At 42.1% G+C, this 18,884-nt stretch overlaps 1 protein-coding gene across 1 annotated transcript in view; it reads right to left on the bottom strand.

Moving 5' to 3' along the window:
- FGF2 (fibroblast growth factor 2) overlaps positions 1-18,884 on the bottom strand; it is a 62,476-nt gene that overhangs the window by 13,843 nt on the left and 29,749 nt on the right. The window contains exon 2 of the mRNA XM_073341071.2: positions 4,573-4,676. Within this exon, the coding sequence (XP_073197172.1) occupies positions 4,573-4,676 (104 nt within the window). The remainder of the gene's footprint in view (positions 1-4,572; positions 4,677-18,884) is intronic.

Below are 18,884 nucleotides of genomic sequence, written 5' to 3'. Positions count from 1 at the left end.
GTTTGGCAGGTCCAACTCATGGCTGAAAGTGCAAAACTCTATGCCGTCTGTTCCCCTTCTGGTAGATCAATCTTTAAGTGATTTCCCTTTTGCATTGCCTCAGCAGCAAAGTATCTAGTCCCAGACCTCGGAGGATCTGAATGGAGAAGAAATAATACTGGATTACTGTCATAAAGTGACCTTGCCTGGAGCACCCACCAGTGGCAGAACAGGGCATCTCAGTTTCCCTCCTTCAGAGAGTCTCCAGTTACGCTGTGCAAGTTTTCTTGCCTCAATAACGCCTCTTCTTGGGGTTGGTTTATTTAAACATCCTAGTCCATGAGTGCCAAAATACAGTCTACCACACTCCAGCATCTTCCACCATCACTGGGCTCTGTTGGTTCTCTCCCATCTTACCAGGACAGCCATTCCATTCCACCCAGCTGGAGTGGAACTCAGCTCATCCCAGCAGGCACCCCCACAGCCTTTCTGCCGGGAGTTCACCCTCACCAGGGAAGCATCCCTCACTCCCCCTGGCCCTGAGCCCTCTTCCCACCCTCCGGCTCCAGCTCTCCAGTTGGAAGATGTCAGTGGGTAAGCCCCTCCACTGCTCTCCTAGCCTCAGCTCTCCAGCTTAGAAGTCAGCAGGCAACTCCCTCTGCTGCTCTCTGGCCTTCAGCTCTCTAGTCTTGATTCTCTGGCTCGAAGAAGTCATCCAGGAAATCCATCTTGCTGCTCTCCTACCTTCAGCCTTCTCCCAGACGCCACCTACAGCTTCCCCTCTGGGACCTCTCAGTGTCTTGGTGGTTCTCATCAGTGGACCTCTCACTGGCCCCTTTTCTTGGCTGACCGAGGCAGTTTCTACCTGCTCTTTTTCCTGATTGACCCTATCACTGTCTCAGTCTCTCCCCCTAGGGCCCAACTGCCCACTTTTAAGCCCAATTATGATGCCACTGATAAATCACAAAGCCACTGGCTCTGCTCCCTCTTAAAGGGACAATAAACTGTTGATTTTGGATGAAAGTGAACAATGTAATGAGAGACACTAATTATCTGCAGTGTGCCAAGGAATAAAAACCTAAACAGAAACAAATACCAGTTTGGGCTGAATGAGATTAATCGTATCAGACATTCCAAATGACCAAGCAGATTAACCAGGTCAAAGAAATGTTAAGGGCAGCTGTACTAATGGAAAGACTGCAAAACAAGGAAGCCTTCAAAATTCGAGGGAATATTAATTAGGGATAAATTTCCTTTAAAATGTCACAATAAAATGTTTGATTCAGAATGCAGCTTAAGGTAAACAGAGAACACCATTTAAGACTTTTAAATGACATTTTGGGGAATTAAACAAAGGTATCCAGAAGCAACCATACTGAAATATTTGAGATTAACAACCTAACATTTCAGATTATGCAAATTCATGTTGATTGGGAGCAGTTCTTCTGCAAGATGACAGTCCAGCAGTACACTCTTCCAAAGCAATGGTTTTCAGTTCTTAATTTCTTAAATGTTTATGGGCAGAAATCAGTAGCAATATACATAGGTGACAAACTCTTAGAAGCCATATTACAGAAACACTGTAATTGGAAACACTGCACCTCTGAGTCAGAAAAAGCATGAAATTGAGAGTACTCATTAAAAGAGAAATAGTGGTTAGGTTTAAAAAAAAAATCTTATAATGGACTATTTTCAAGAGCTCCTATAAATAGAAAAAGTAGGGAGCTGCAGGATGAGGCATTACACAACTATTTAAATATTATCCATTTCCAGAAAAAAAACAAAAAACAACCTTTCACAGGCTCAGATGAGAAACACAAAATGACCCAACTTTGCCAGAATTTGAGAAAGAATTCTGTAGTGGACAACAGGAAAAAGCAGACTTCTCCAAGGATAACATCTTACTGGAACTATCAAGATGCAATTGCTGCATATGATGGGACTCTATGCAAAGAACATCATGTAACACAATCATGCAGTATGACATTGGAAATGCTAAGTGTAACCTATCTGAGCATTGAGAAGTTCAAGGACAGGGCTGAGGAGGTCCTATTCTGGCAAGGCAAGAATGTTGCCAAAGAAGTATCCAAGTGTGAAATTTGCAGTTAGTTTATTGCAAAAGAACCAAAGTCACATGATGAAATTTCTGATTGCCCTTGGTGCAAGAATGGCTTAGATCTATTTGAATTAATTGGGAAAGATTATCTTTCCGAAGACAACTCCTTGCATTGTCTTCAACTGAGCTGTTGCACACCACAGGTTAATGACATTGTTACTTGATAAAACAGTTTGTTCACCTTATTGCCAACATCCAATAAGCGTAAGATAAAAAAAAAAAAAAAACTGCAACACCAACCACAGAAACCACACACAAATGTAAGCCAAAGCAGGAGAAAAGAAAAATTATGAAAAGAATGCCAATGGTTAATTCCACTGCAAATGGTTGAAAAAAAGATTAAATAAAAAAAGTGACTACAAACACAGCTTTACCATACACACCAAAGCTATGTGTCATAGGTCCATCTTCTAGGAGGAAAAGAAGATATCAAAACAAAACTAAGGACAACATTGGGTCTCTGTTTCTTGAGGGCATCCAGAAAGTTAGTGGCAAAATTAAACACACACCCACCTAATCAATGGCAATAGAAAACACCAGGAACCCCCAACACAGGCTCTAGGGCAGGGATCCATGTAATTGCATTGCAAAATGAATGGTTCGGAGAATAAGAAATAGTTGTATGATCAGAAAGCCATTGAGGTTCACAGATTATAGCTAGTGTCAGATGTCTCATATCCTGACTTTCCTCCTCTGATGTTTCTGCATATTTTATTGATTGGCTCTAGCAGTTTGTGGCTGTTTCTTGGTTGATGTTTTGTATTTACACTTGATTTTTTGTTAGAGGAAAAAATGTAACAGACATTAATTCCTGCTATGTCATTAAAACACAGCCTTTTGTAACCCTAATAAGTCATGTGACGGAGGCCAGGAAATATATTTGTCTCTTTCAGGACCTGTCTACACAGATAAGTTTACAGCATTGCTATACCTCCTCCTGTGGACACGCTTTCCAGAATATGAATGTCCACACAGGAAGTTAATTATATCCGTATAATTATACCAGTACAGTCATACTGGTAAACCTCCCCATGTAGACACCACCTTACAAACAATCCCTTGCATCATCTCCCTTTTGTTTGCACGACCTTACAGACAGCACTGCTGAAGACTTTCTAGGAAAACAAGGGCCAGATTCAGCCCACACACTACTCCCTTCCTGCTGCTCATCTGGTGTAAAGAGACCATTAAAAATGACTTAAAAAGGACAACTGTGGATCTGTCCTGGTATGGAGAGTCTGCTGGGGGCAGAAGAGGGTGTGTACCAGACTGTGCTGTGCTCCAGTGAATCCTGCTGGTACAACAGTCCCTTGGGATTGCTCCTAACCTACATAAATTAGAGGTTCCCTGAGGCTGCTCTAAATTATGGGGAGGCAGGAGGAAAGGAGGCTGAACTGGGTCTCAACTGCCTTGAGGATTAGAAGAACAGAAAATACTTTTAGCCCTCCTCTTGTATTCTTCACTACTTGGAGCTCAGCTGAAAGTTAGGAACTAATCCAATAAGTCTTTAGCTAAGAAGAATTTCATGGAATATTTACACTGCTGTGTTCCAGAATAACCAAAGTACTAGAGAGTCACTTAAGAGCTGGTAGAGAACTTCTGGAAGGAAATATTACGGTGATATAATGGCTGGTCACTAATGTTGGGTGTTTGGGTTAAATGGATCTATATGAAAAATGTACAGGTAAAGACACCAAAAGTTTACACTTAAATCGAATAAACCCTCAGAACATAGACATTATGTGTGTTGTAAGTAAAATGAAAATGGCCCCAACACTGTAGGTCCTGAAACAGAATTGAAAACATCTTTTATAGGTTGATGTTAAAGTATATAGGAGCGCTGAGAGCTTGAAAACCAGTTAATTTTTTAAAAAGGTAAGTGGTTTCAGGTGCTCCACTTGCTCTTTGACTCTACCTACTCTAAGTGGTGCCGTTTCACAGACATTTTCAAAAACGTCCCTCCTCGTTTCCCAGTCTGGATAAAAATAAATTCTCACAAAACAAGAGAAACTGACTCACTATAAAGACAGAACTATGAAAGACCACGGTCAAAAAATACAAATTCAAGCAAACTTGGGGGGAGAGGGGACCAAAAAAACCCCAAAACCACAGTTTTCACCCATCGAATTGCTTTCACTTACATTTAAGATTACTGTAACGATGGTAGTAATTCCATTTTTGGAAATAAGTGGGATTTTTTTTAAATCAACCCATTCCCTTTAAACAAAATCACTAACTTTTCTCTTGGCCTTATGCCCTCTGCAGGCAGAGCCAGTGTGGTGTGGCTCTGCTGCCTAGGCGTGGGGAAGGATGCCTCTTTCCAGTGCTGAGCCCCATTATTCAGGCTGGGTGCTGTAGGCACAATTTGGCTATAAACAATTTGATGTAACTGGATACCTGAGTAACTCCTATGTCTCCAACAGCAGCTGCTAAACATGAAAGAAGGTGAAGTAAAGAATGAACCTAGCGTTGCTTACCAATGCCAATAATCTGCCGTCCTCCTTCATAGCAAGGAAACGATTTGCACATACGCCTTTGATTGACACCACTCCTCTTTCTTCTGCCTGAAGTTGCAATTTGACTAGGAACAAAAAGATAAAGTCAGTTCTCAAAGCCATTGCTGTTTCATCATCTAACGAAGATTAAGCTGGACAAAGACCTGGATGTAGCTGTGACATTGCTCTACATATGCTTTATGAAAATATGCTTATGAATGACTAAGTATGCTTTATGCAAAAGATCTCTTGTAAGGTAGCATTACAAAGCTTATAATCTACTGAGTGTATTAATCCTATTTGTATGCATGTATCATTCTTGTATCTGAAGCTAGAAATATCAAGTATAACTGAGGTCCTATTGTAATTATGCAAAGTAGGGGCCATTAATGGTGGTTTAGAATCTTGATGACTCCCATTGACTAGGACAATTGGTTGTGGGTGGTTTATTTACCTGCAAGCCTTCCTGTGTACATGTGAGCCAGCCTGTCGGTAATGAAGTATGAGGTCTTACAGAGACATGTGACCATGTCACCTGATGATGAAATCCATCTTAAATCTGTTACTTTTCTATTTAGAAGGAGGGGTGAGGACCCAGAGAGACAAAAGATTCCCGCTTTGTGCCAAAGCTAAAAAAGGGGGTGGAGCAGAACAAAGGTGGCTGCCAGTCATGAGAGAGCCCCTGTTTTCCACCTAAGATGTCTGCTGGAACTAACAAGGTCTGTACCAGGGGAAAGGACTAGGCCCAGACAAGAAAGGCACCTAGTCTGTGAAAGAAGCTTATTGGAACATCTCGGAGGGCGAGATATTACCTGTAATCAGTTTCTTAAGGTATTAGGCTTAGACTTGCGTGTTTTTGCATGGTGACTTACTTTCTTGTCTGTTATTACTGGAAACTACTTAAATCCTACTTTTTATACTTAATAAAATCATTTTTCTTTATTAATGAACCCAGAGTAAGTAATTAATACCTGGGGAAGCAAACAGCTGTGCGTGTCTCTCTATCAGTGTTACAGAGGGTGGACAATTTATGAGTTTACCCTGTATGAGCTTTATGCACGAAAACAGACTCAGAAGTAACTTCAGCACATCAGGTGACTGTCCCAAGGAGGTCTCTGTGACCAAACCCATCACAGTGGCATAGTTGAGCTGATTGCTTTGAGATACTGGTAGTGATTTTAAGTGTGCTGGCCGGAGAACAGACAAAGTGGCTACTGGTTTGCTATTTTCGGGTATTAATACCCCCAGGAATCAATCACTCTGGGTACATTAACAAACAAAAGTGATTTTATTAAGGATAAAAAGTAGGATTTAAGTAGTTTCAAGTAATAAAACAGACAGAAGAAAGTAAGTCACCAAGCAAAATAAAGTGAAAACACGCAAATCTAAGCCTAATTGATTAAGAAACTGATTACAGGTAATAGCTCACCCTCCAAGATGTTCCAATAAGCTTCTTTCACAGACTAGACTCCTTTCTAGTCTTGGCCCAATTCTTATTCACATCCATAAGCATATTTTCATAAAGCATATGGAGAGCAATGTCACAGTAGCATATTACAGGAAGATTAGATGTGGAAAAATTAATTTTCTGACTCAAGAATCTAATAAGGAAATGCACAACACAACACAAATTAAATAGTTATCACCAGACTTGCACTATAACCCTATAAAGGGATCTTGCATACCTATTATGTATACATATGCTTCTATGTGTAGGTCAGAATCAGCACAAATTCCTAAAAAACAGGAACATTTATGGTGGTTGTATTGGGGAAGTCATAGTTAAGGTTGAGAGGACATTCACATTTAAAGTAGGACAGAAGTCCCTTTGTTTCACACTTTAATGATTGAATTTAGTCTCAAAGTTCAGCACAGTTAACTGCTCATACGATGTGAATTTCTATGTAATTTGTTTAAGTAAAATGTTTCCTAACATTTCAAAGTCAATATTTTCTACACTTTACTTGTAAGGAAGTACCTACATTCAGTCTAGATTGTTGGATATTAGACATTAGACTTTTGTGCATTAAAGGCATGAATCTGCACCACTGTTCCCTCTAAGCTGTGTGCGCATGCACAAATCCTAAACCCCGCACACACGGCGAAACACTGCACGCACAAAAATTTGCACAGAAGAAATGTTTTGTGCACACGGCCTGTCATCTTAAGATCATTTATTATTTGTATTACAATACTAGCCAGGGGATTCATTATGTTATACAGACATAGTAAGAGACAGTCCTGCATCAAAGCCCTAGGACACAGCTGGGAATAAGATGGACACATTGAGCCACACTGTATTGCAAAACATTGTTAATAAAGGTTTCTAGTTTTCCTCAGAAGCGTCCTGCAGCAGGGAGACCTGACCGAGCCACCAACCACTGGGAAGGCGGAAAAAGCTAGAAGGAACTTCAGCAGGCAGGGTAGTCCCCTGGTGCCAGTGACTCACTGATCTTACGTGCCCCCCTCAGCCCCTCCAGCTGTAAGCAAGCGGAAGTATCCATTGTAACCAATCTGTGGCTCTTAGCAGGAAGATGGAATTGATACTATACAGAAACAAAACTAACCAGATGAGTAGATTCACCTTGAGAATAGATTATTGAACAGGCCAGATCCTCAGCTGATGTAAACTGGGATAGGACCACTTAACTACACCAATCTACACTATTGGAGGCTCTAGTCCAAAATGTTCAAGTGTTGCTTAACTGTTCTAAGTAGTTTACATATTCCACGATCCTGTTCGGTGTAATATTTAAATAGTTTACTGTGAAGAACATTTGACTTGTACCCTTTAAGTAACCTATAGTAAAGAATAAAACAGTTCTAAGGGACTAGGTACTACTTAAAATTAGGCAATGTTTCTTTTACAAAAAGAAAAGGAGTACTTGTGGCACCTTAGAGACTAACCAATTATTTGAGCATAAGCTTTCGTGAGCAACAGCTCACTTCATCTGATGCAACAGATGAAGTGAGCTTTAGCTCACGAAAGCTTTTGCTCAAATAAATTGGTTAGTCTCTAAGGTGCCACAAGTACTCCTTTTCTTTTTGCAAATACAGACCAACACAGCTGCTACTCTGAAACCTTTCTTTTACAGATTTTTTTCCTGTGAGGAAGGGGAATAGAACTTATGGCCTATTTTTATGTATTCTTTACTGCAATCCAAAGGGATTTTTCTTTTGAGATTTCTCTTTAGCAAGCCACCACAGAGAGACATGTACAGTTAAGAGATTTTAAAAATCTGTGGACACTTTCCATGTAGTACAGAAACCTGTTTAGTCATAAACAGGCATTTGAAATGTTTAATAATGGAATGATTATTAGAGTGTCAAAATTACAATTCCCATTTAAGCCAATTAAATCAAAACTGTGCTTGTAAATAGCTCCAGAAATCTGCAGTACTGCTGGGTGAGGTGAAAGCATGGAGAGTAACTGTGCTGGGGAAGCATTCACCATACACTTAATGAGACTATCTAGATACAGCTGTGTGAATTGGGTGTGAAAAGTAATATTGGATTACATCTGGTAAGGGCTCATTAGGCTTCCTGGTGTCTTTCAGAAAGAAGTTATAGGGGCACTGTCAAATTAAATATGCACCAAAGTTTAAATTGTGAAAATCAGTTTTTTAAAAAAACTGAAGACCTGTACAATTGTTTCCACAATTAAATAATAGTGAAAAGTGTTGTTTTAAACAAACATCCCCATTCAGTATTTCAAAACTACTGCAGCATTAAGAGCCCCAAAGAGAAACTGACCTCACTGATTTTCATTGTCCATGCTGAGAAATACAAAGCAAACAGAGCCAAAATGTTGACAAACTGAATTTTTAAAGGTTTCACTTTTAATATTTTATGAGGCTGTTAGTAAAATGGATAATGCAATGTTTTTCTTTGCCATTTATGCCATAAGTGAAGTGCAGTGGTTGAGTGATTAAGGCACTTGATTATGCTCCTGAAGAATGTGGACTTAAGTCTTGCTCAACTCATGCTGAAAGGCCACATCCAGCTCACCCAGCTGCAAAATGGGTACCTGGTCCACTGGGTTAGGGCAGTCAAAGATGGTTGGACATGATGCTGGCCACAGCACTCTTGCATACCATTGGCTAAGAAACTGATGTGCCTTAACTGTGTCAACCCAATGAGCCATTGGCTCAGAGGAACTTTGACTTATGATGCAAGCTAACACAGTCTTTTACTGAACTGAAGATTCCAAGATACACTGTGCTAATCTACACTTTTATGTATGCTTTATGTCCCAATACAATAATTTCAATAGGCTTCACATCTGGCCATATACAAATGTATTATAAAAGTTGAGACAGTATTTGGAAAAGAAAAATATAAACTTTTTTAAAAGTCACATCACATCCTTAGCAGCAATTAGGATCTCATTGGTATTGAGTTTCAGTCAGCTAGCCTTCAACATTAAAAACATGTAAGAACCATGCAAATCAAATCACATCAAACCTTAATTTCAAAATATTGAGAGAACACGTGCAGAGGAAATTCTGACAGTAATGTCTGGATCAAGAGCTTGCTGAGGTGTTTGTGTGTCTATGCGCTTAACAAAAAAAGTTAAGGGTTAGAGGTGGGGAATTTAAACCCCTTTGAAAGTCAAAAGGTCACAGTCAAATAGTTTTAGATATACAAATCAGACCACATGGAAGAGATTGTAGCTGTATGAAATTCTCAGGGTAAGCATACAGGGTTGCCAAGTTAGTCAGGCCAAAAACAATTGACCACTTTAAAGGGAAAATTAAGTAAATTCTGTCGAGAAATGGAAGTAATCTAACCCATCTCCCATGAGAAGTAAAAAATAATTAATTGCATTCTGTACCTAACATTCTGGTTACACCAGAGGTGGGCAAACTATGGCCCATGGGCCACATCCGGCCCATGGGACAGTCCTACTCAGCCCCTGAGCTCCCGGAGGGGGCGGCTAGTCCCCGGCCCCTCCTCCACTTTCCCCCTTTCCCCGCAGCCACACGGACAGCGCGGATTGCGCCAGCCCACCTCCTAGGCTTTCCAATAAGCCTGTCCTGCCGCTCTAAGCGGCATGGTAAGGGGGCGGGGGTGTGGATAGGGGTCAGGGGACAAGGAGCGGGGGTGGGCTGGATGGGTCGGAGGTTCTAGGGGGACAGGGGGCAGGCTGTTTGCGGAGGCACAGCCTTCCCTACCCAGCCCTCCATACCATTTCACAGCCCCGATATGGCTCTGTGGCCAAAAAGTTTGCCCACCCCTGGTTAGACAGTTATTGGTGACCTGCACTATAAGGAAGAGTAAAACATTAACTAATTCTTTTATATTTAACTATGGAAATATTAAATTTGGTCCTAGCATCCATGTAAATTTGTTTCATAGTGCCACTTCTGCAAGAGAAGTCTTTGGAAATATAACCCTAAGGAAAGGTTTGTCAGACAGGCATGTGACATGACAGTAAAGAGTTATCCTCTAAAGATGCATTTATCTGCAGTTGTGGCAAGAAACATTTATTCTCACGAACTAAAGTATAGTAGTAGGATAGTTTTAAACAAAAAACAGATCAACCAAACATAAAATGGGGGACTAAACTGTATGTTTCCACACATTGCTCTGGCACTCTCCTGAATGGGATTTCCCCCACCTTGTGGAGTGAAAAAGTATTTCACTCTCCATGTTCATAAATTCTTGGCATGGTCTTCAATTTATACAATGAATGCCAAGTGCAAAGGCATGACAAAAATCAGTAGGCACCTAACATTGACAGAAAACTAAGCACCCCATCTGAACGTCTCAAAGATGAGAACTAGATCATCAGGCTGTCTTAGTTTTATTATATACCAATATAATAGTCTGCATACGTGGTCTACAAAAAATAGGACTGGATACATTAGTCACTACTAGTGATCTTTGCAAACTAAAACAATATCACACCAGTAAAACTAAAGCTATAGGTTTGCTAAGCTAAAATCCTGCATGGGTTAGGAAACAATACCCCTTATGCCACAGCACTATAACTAAAGGCCAGCTGCAACACACAAGGATTTCGTCTTCCTCTAGAGTGCCAGCAGTATAGGAATAAAACCTTAACCAACCAATGATCTGACCCTGACAAGTACTGTATCTCTGTGCATCAAAATGTTAAATAAAATGCATAGGAGCATACATAATAAAGCACATATGGCTCCTAATGCAGCTTGAGGAACATAAGCAGTGTTATTAATAGACAGTCTTTCCTCAATGAGGATTAAGAACATAAAAGACTGCCTTGTCAGATTACAGCAATGATCCACTTAGTCCAGTATATTTTAATACTGTATCCTTCCATGAGCCAAATGTTCCCACTGGGGGAAAAAAAAACAGCCAAAAATAAGCCATAGGCCTGACAATTCATGTATGTAATTTTATGCCAGGATGGAATTTTTCTGGGAAGTAACAGGCAAAATGGATTAGGCCTTTGGGAGACAAAAGCATTATGCATAAGTAAAAATGGAGGAAGAATGGTGCTGTTAGAGCACCTACCTGAATCTCAGGAGACAGGTTCAATTCCCTATTCTGCCACAAACTTTTTGTGGGGTAATGGGAGCTACAAACAGAAAATCTGAGCATTTCCCCCAATCTTTTTAGATTCAGCACAACTACAGAAGAGTTTGGCATAGAAACTCCACATTTTCTACAGTCTGTGTGAAACTTGTACCTTTGACTAGTTAGTGTCTGAATAGCTGACAGAATTGTTTGGTTATTAAAAGCAATTTATATGTACAATATGGGCTCTGCCAAACCAAGTACAAGCTGCACTGGAGCTTTGTAGAGAAAAAGAATAAGAACTTGGGTCATTCTAAAAAGATATATGTACACTGCACACTTCTTTCAGCAGCATGTAACATACATACATACATACATGTGTAGCCTCTCAACATGGGTATAAACAACAGTATAGCCAGTGAGGCTCAGCTTAGGCAAGTAGAATCAAGACATGCCTCAATCGTCTATGTACGTACGTGAGTATATACCCTATACCAGAGGTGGGCAAACTACGGCCCGTGGGCCACATCCGGCCTGCGGACCGTCCTGCCTGGCCCCTGAGCTCTTGGCTGGAGAGGCTAGCCCCCGGGCCCTCCCCTGCTGTCCCTCCACCCCACAGCCATGCCACTGCGTGGGCAGCACTCTGGGCAGCAGGGCTGCGTGCTCCTGCAGCGCAGAGTGGCAGCATGTCTAGCTCTGGCTGGGCAGTGCAGCTGCCAGACATGCTGCTTTGAGCAGCATGATAAGGGGGTGGGCAGTTGGGTAAGGAGCAGGGGGCAGTTGGATGGGGCAGAGGCTCGGGGGGGGGGGGGCAGGGGTTCTGGGAGGTGGTGGTCAGCGGACAAGGAGCAGGGGGGGCAGTCGGGGGCAGGGGCCAGACTGTTTGTGGAGGCACAGCCTTCCCTACCCAGCCCTCCCATACAGTTTCGCACCTCAATGTGGCCCCTGGGCCAAAAAGTTTCCCACCCATGCCCTATATGCTCTCTACCTCGCCCAAGCAGTGGCTCTTCCCCACCCCACCCATACTGCTATTTTTAGCCACAGTGTTCTGCTCCTAGAGCCTTTCCCCGCCACAGGAAAAGACTTCTGTGGAAGAGAAAGGCTCTGGCATGCGGAAGGCAGAGGAGAAAGGCTCAGGCAGCTCTCTACTGCAGGAAAAGACTCCAGCAACAGGAAGACAGCAAGGAAAAACTCCACCAGCTCCTTGTTGCTGGAGCCTTTCCTTGTAGCAGGAAAAGGCTTTAGCAAGAGGATTTTCCAGCTGCTTCCCTGCTGCCAAAGCCTTTCCTCACCATAGTGAAAGTCTCCAGCTCCCTGCTGCCGCTGAAGCATTTCCCGGCTGCCAGAGTCTTTCACTGACATGGTGTAGTTACACAAGCAGTGTGGACGAGGCCTGCTTTTCACTGCACGGTGTAGCTACATATTTCCCACACACTGCTGCCAATGGTGTTTAATGTAGACATAGCCTTGAAGATACTGCCCAAGCTGCTTTATGCCTGGCAGCCTGGCTCTCAAATGCCCTGAGTAGATGTAGAAAGTGATTTACAGTGAACACCCACAAACAATTGTAAAGGAAAGACTGCTAAGCTTTTCTAATACAATTTATATATACATACCTCTCCCTGCCCCCCCAAAAAAGCATTACTGATGATTTGCACCAGTGCAGAGCAGTCCTGGGCAGTTCTAAAAGCAAGACCATATCCTGCTCTTCCAAAATTTACCTGGCTAGATTTATTACTCACATATCTAAAAAGGGAAGTATTTGCTCTTAGGTACAAGTAGCAGCAAATTCAAGACTGTATAAAAACAGCTGGAATGTACCCATCTCATCAACTACTTATCTGTTACAATGCTGTTTTAATTGATGATGCTAGTGCTCCAATCACATCTGCTTCTGAGGTGAGGTGTATGTGACATGACAGTATCCTGGTTCACTTCATAATTTTAAGTATGCAGCACAGTAAAAACACCTGTAATTGTACACACCTGGATCTTTAACTTGGATTTACTAAAGCAGATTTAGCCATTTCATTAGCCAAATGAGTTTTTTTGCAGTTACTTATGGGAACTTTTCTAAGTCACAATCTGTTTGTCATCCTCTTGACTTGAAAAATGCTTTCCACAAAGGGATCACTTACAAACCCTTTCTCCAGCGGCTAATTGAGGATGGAGTTTCAGATTTCCAGTGTGGCAATTCTACATCTTGCCAACAGAAAATCATGTGAGCAAAGTTACTTTCCTATAAAGATCCATGGCAACCTCTACAGCTAACTGCAACAGTCAAAATTTAGCTCTTGGAGGGATTGTCAAATGAATGGTGTTTGAAGTGTTCCAATAAGTGGGTAAAGCAAATCAGGGACAAAATAAAAGGAAGATGAGCTCCTTCCCAAATATGAAACCTTTGACTATTTGGATATTTGTGTTTTGACAAGATGATCTTCTGGGAGTAATGTATATTCTGAATAATACATTTACTAACATTTATACTAGATTAATAGCTAAAATATGTTACATTATTCTAAAGCTATAAAGTATTATAATACCCATTACTTGCAGGATAAAGTTTGGTTTTAATGCTGCAGCATATTCCTAGCCCTTTCATAGAATCATAGGACTGGAAGAGGCCTCAAGATGTCTTCTAGTCTAGTCCCCTGCACTCCAAGCAGGACTAAGTATTAACTAGACCATCCTTACAGGTGTTTGTCTAACCTGCTCTTAAAAGTCTCCAATGGTGGAGATTCCACTACATTCCTAGGCAATTTATTCCAGTGCTTAGTCACCCTGAGAGTTAGGGCTTGTCTACACTAGACAGCTTACAGTGGCACCGATGCAGCTACACCACTTTAAGATCACTTGTGTAGCTGCTCTATGCCGACAGGAGAGAATTTTCCCTTCAGCATAATAAAACCACGTCCACAAGCTGCGGCAGCTTTATTGGCATGAGAAACTCCCAAAAGTGGTAGTGTAGACATGGCCCTAGGAAACTTTTCCAAATGTCCAACTTAAACTGCCCTTGCTGCAATTTAAGCCCATTGCTTCTTCTCCTTAACCTCTGCGGATAGAACAATAATTTCTCTCCCTCCTCCTTGTAACAGCCTTTTATGTCCCCCCTCAGTCTTCTCTTCTCCGGACTAAACGACCCCAATTTTTTTTCTTCAATCTTCCCTCATAGGTCATATTTTCTAGATCTGTAATCATTTTTGTGGATCTTCTCTGGACTTTCTCCAATTTGTCCCCATCTTTTCTGAAATGCAGTGCCCAGAACTGGACAAAATACTCCAGATGAGGTCTAATCAGCATGGAGTAGAGCAGAAGAATTAAGTCTCGTGTCTTGCTTACAACTCTCCTGCTAATACATCCCAGAATGAAGTTTGCTTTTTTTTGCGCAACAGTGTTAACCTGTCTGCTCAGATTTAGCTTGTGACCCACTATGACCCTCAGATCCCTTACTGCTGTACTCCTTCCTAGGCAGTCATTTCCCATTTTGTATGTGCACAACTGATTGTTCCTTCCTAACTGGAGTACTTTGTATTTGTCCCTATTGAATTTTATCCTATTTACTTCAGACCATTCCTCCAGTTTGTTCAGATCATTTTGAATTTGAATCCTATCCTCCAAGAACTTGAAACCCCTCCCACCTTGGTTTTTCCACAAGCCAATGAGCCTTCCTAATGAGCCTTCCTGATTGGGCAGGAGAACCTGCAGATTGCAACTTGAGCCTTGCAGTGACAGCAGCACAGCAGGTTCTCAACGGTGAACCATGCCTGCCATTGCACTTATCCTGCTCTTGCCTCAAACCCTTGTTCCAGCCTTGTCTTCCTTCTTCTCCCATCCAGTCTCTGCCTCCCTGCCCAGCTCCCTATCCTGACTCCACTTCCAACTTGGCTTCTTGACCCTGACTTTGGCTTACCCTTTGGCTTGGTGAGCGGATCTTGACTCTAGTTTTGATCTTTGATTTGGCTCCTCAACACTGATCGTAGCTTCACCCTCAGCCCACTACTTGACTCCTACATCTACACTTGCCAATATGCCAAACTGCCACCACAACCACCAGACAAGATCTTGCTCCACTCGTTGGGTAGGCCATGCCCCAGCAGATTATAGTTTGAGCAACCCAAAGAGACCAGACGTAGGAAGCACATGGGCTTAATGACATGGAGGTTCCTTCTAGAACTATCACAGTGGGAGCCCAGCTCACCCTTGTGGGCTTAGGGCTTTACAAGAACAGGAAGTTAGATATTAGTTGTGTTTTACCTTTTATTTTCTTGTAACCAAATTCTCTGACCTGTATGTCTCGATACTTGTAATCACTTACCATATTTCTTTCTGTATAAAATAAACTTGTTTTATTGTTTTATCAAAACCAGTGTGCTTGGAGTGAAGTGTTTGGAAACTACATTTGAGATAAAAGAAAATAATATGCACAAATCCTTTTAATAAAATGACCAACTTTATATGAGCTTTTGTTGTCCATGAGAATACTGGATAGTATAAGATACACATTTCTGGGAGAAAGTCTGGGACTGGGAATTTGAATTACACTGCAGAGCAACACCAGCAAGAGTGGCTAGCCATAGCACTCATACAGTATAGCTGGGAGTAATTTACATGTTAGAGGCTGTGAGACAGCAGACCCAGAGTGGTTGCTCTCACAGCGAAGCGTGTAAAAGGCACTCAAGGCTGGAGAACTGAGGGGACACAGCGGTTCAACAACCTAGATTATACCCTGGGTAATGTTACCCTTACTTCTACAGCAAGGCTTCCACCACCACAGGGATCACTTTTACCTTTCTGAAGGAGATCCCCAATTCTTGGATTTGGGTATGTGACACAACGCTGCCATTTCAGCCACCTTAAGACCAGGAATCTGGTATTTCTGGTGGCCAGCCTTACAAAAAAAGATGTCAAGGACTGTTAGGACATATGATCTCTGCCCCCACACTAGAACACTGCACGAGACCAGTGGACCTTCTCCAGATCCTTCCCACACTGCCATGATCTTTGTCCACCTTTTGATGGACTTCCTTGTGGAGCTGTTCTGCTCCCAAGGCTATTCACTGGTCCTAACAGTTGTGGATCTCCTGACACAAGCAGCCCAGTTCATTCCCTGCCTTGCCCTTTCATTACCCTGTGAAACATGTCTCTTCTTGGACCACACGGTCTGGTACCACAGCATGCCAGAACACATCATCGTTTCTGATCAGGATGCCCAGTTAGTCTCCTGATTTGGCAGGAATTCCTCCATCTCAATGGTACCCACCCCACCCCGAGACTGATGGCCAGACCAAAAGAGTCAACCAGACACTGGAACATTACCTTCACTGTTTCATGAAATTTTCACCAACATGATTGGGTTCCCGATATGCCTAGTGGAATTCACTTACAATAAGCAACCCACACCTTTATCCGGCAAAGCATGGTCTTTGCAAACTTTGGTTTTCATCCCCAGTTTCCTACTGAACTATAAGAAGGCCCCTCCATTCCGGCAGCCACAGCCTTGGTCCTCCATACCCAACAAATTAATCAGGAGTTATGGCATAATTTGGCAGCTGGCAAGAAGCTTACAAAAGCTATGTCAGTCAACATCAACAAGTCACCCCAGACTTAAATGTAGATGATAGGTGTGGCTCTCCACCCAGAACTTGAAGCCAACCTGTCTCTCTGTCACACTTGACCACAAGTACTTTGGCCCCTTTCATATCTCTCAGAAAATAAATCCAGTGACCTTCAAACTCTAACGCCTGAACTCCTTCAAGATGTCTACCTTCTCAAATCATTCATCAATGAACCCTTCCCTGGACAGATGGATCCACCCTTGATCACTATGGGGGGTGGTGAATAGGAAGAGTATGAGGTCCACCAAATCCTTAATTACAAGATGGGTCAGGCAAGTTCTACTACCTAGTAGACTGGAAGGGGATATGAGCCAGAGGAGCAATCCTTGGAGCTCAGAGTAAACATCCACACTCAATCCCGTTACAGGAATTTCACTACTGACACCCCAACAAACCAGAACCAAGGGACCCTAGAAGGAGCCCTAGGGGAGGAGGCAGTATAAAGAAGCACAGCTAGCAACCCAGCAGGGCTAGATAACCCAGAAAGCTCAGCTTGGCCCAGTGAGCCTTCTCTAAACAGCCATGATGCTTCTTGATTGGGCAGGAGAGCCTTCTGCCTACTAATTGAGCATTGCAGGACCACAGCAGTCTGTCAGTGTGTACAACACCCATAGCTGCACTTGCTCTGTTCCTGCCTCCAGCCCTTATTCCAGCCCTGACCCCTCTATATTCCAATCTAGTCTTTCCTTCCTGCCTTGCTCCCAATCCTGACTCTGGTTCCAACCTTTGGCTAAGCTTCTCAACCCTGACTTCAGCTCACCCTTCAGCTTGGTGTCCTGACTAGTTCTGACCCTGGACTTGGCAACCCTGATTCCACCTTCACTCCCAGTCTGGTACCCGAGTCCTGGATCTGCAAACACTCACTACTCTGAACTGCCACCAAAGCCACCAGATAAGGTCCTGCTCCATCCACTGGGTACATCACCCATGCCCCTGTAGCTTACAGTCATGGTCACTCAAACCAAGTCCTCATACGGGTAGAAAATATATGATTTATAAAATTAGCTTTGTGTTTTTTTAAACCATTTTTACACAAATATTTTATATAGTTATTTAACTTTTTAAGGGCTTGTGTTAGCCATACTTAAGAATCAATTGACATCCACTGCATAATATTAGTCAGTTATGAAACACTTGGCATCAAGTCCCTTCAATCTGATGAGACAGTTTTGAAGCACACTGGTGATTTTATGCTTTGAAATTCTTTAAAATAATCCCCAACAGATGTCTGTAAATAGTAACATGACAAAACGTTAACGGTCCAATTTAAAGTTACAGAAAGAAAAAGAATTTAGAAACTGGTCCAAAACACCATATTTAATTCTTCATTATTACAGGGCACTTGGTAATGGGTGATCTCATGGGCCAAGATTTTCAAAATTAGCAATCAATTTAAACTAATTTGTCTAATATTCAAACATGCTGAGCACCCAACAGCTTCTACTGGCCTCAGTAGGAGTTGCTGGATGTTAACATATTTAGAAATAAAAAACAGGTGACTAATTTTAATCTCCTAATTTGAAAATATTGGCCTTCTTATGTACAAACTATGTAGTATCTAGACATGTTAGAGAAGTACTGAATTTCAGTTTCAACCCTGAATTTTTGGAGAGCTGTACAATACCAAATCCTGTGAGAGTGCAATGAGAGCCCTTGCATGAGTAAGGTAGACAGGATCAGAGCTGGTTCTCAGTGAGGGCTAGTGGGGTGGTTGTCTTGTAACCACAGAACTTGACCAAATTAAACAGCAGCCATTTTAGGTGTATTTAGTCACCCCTGATTAAAAGCAGATCACTACATAACTAGAAATAATTATCAGGACTCTCATAGGCAAAGCCAAATTGCTGCAGTTGCAGCTTTTCTAATCAGAATGGGAGGAGGGGAAAGGAGTTAGCAGACCATAAGCATGGAAGAGAGTAAATGGATAGTGACCTTGGTTTTGAGTGCCCCTGACATATAAAAGTTTTATTATTATGATTAAAAATGCTTTGCTGATAAGAGATAACGAGCAATTTGTTGAAGCTAGGAGAATTGGTGACCCATTAGGGGTTACTACGAGTTGTGTTTTGAGAGTTAGATATAAACGATTAAGTAAAAGTAAATATCTCGGAGCAGTCCAAGGGAGCTTTTCTTCGGGCCAGGAGCTGACATCTAAACTCCCCATCAGCTGGCTGGAAG

This window comes from Lepidochelys kempii, chromosome 4, assembly GCF_965140285.1.
Source record: "Lepidochelys kempii isolate rLepKem1 chromosome 4, rLepKem1.hap1, whole genome shotgun sequence".
Lineage (NCBI taxonomy): Eukaryota > Metazoa > Chordata > Testudines > Cheloniidae > Lepidochelys > Lepidochelys kempii.
Note: the sequence above shows the minus strand (reverse complement) of the source record. Positions and strands in the feature narration are given on the sequence as shown.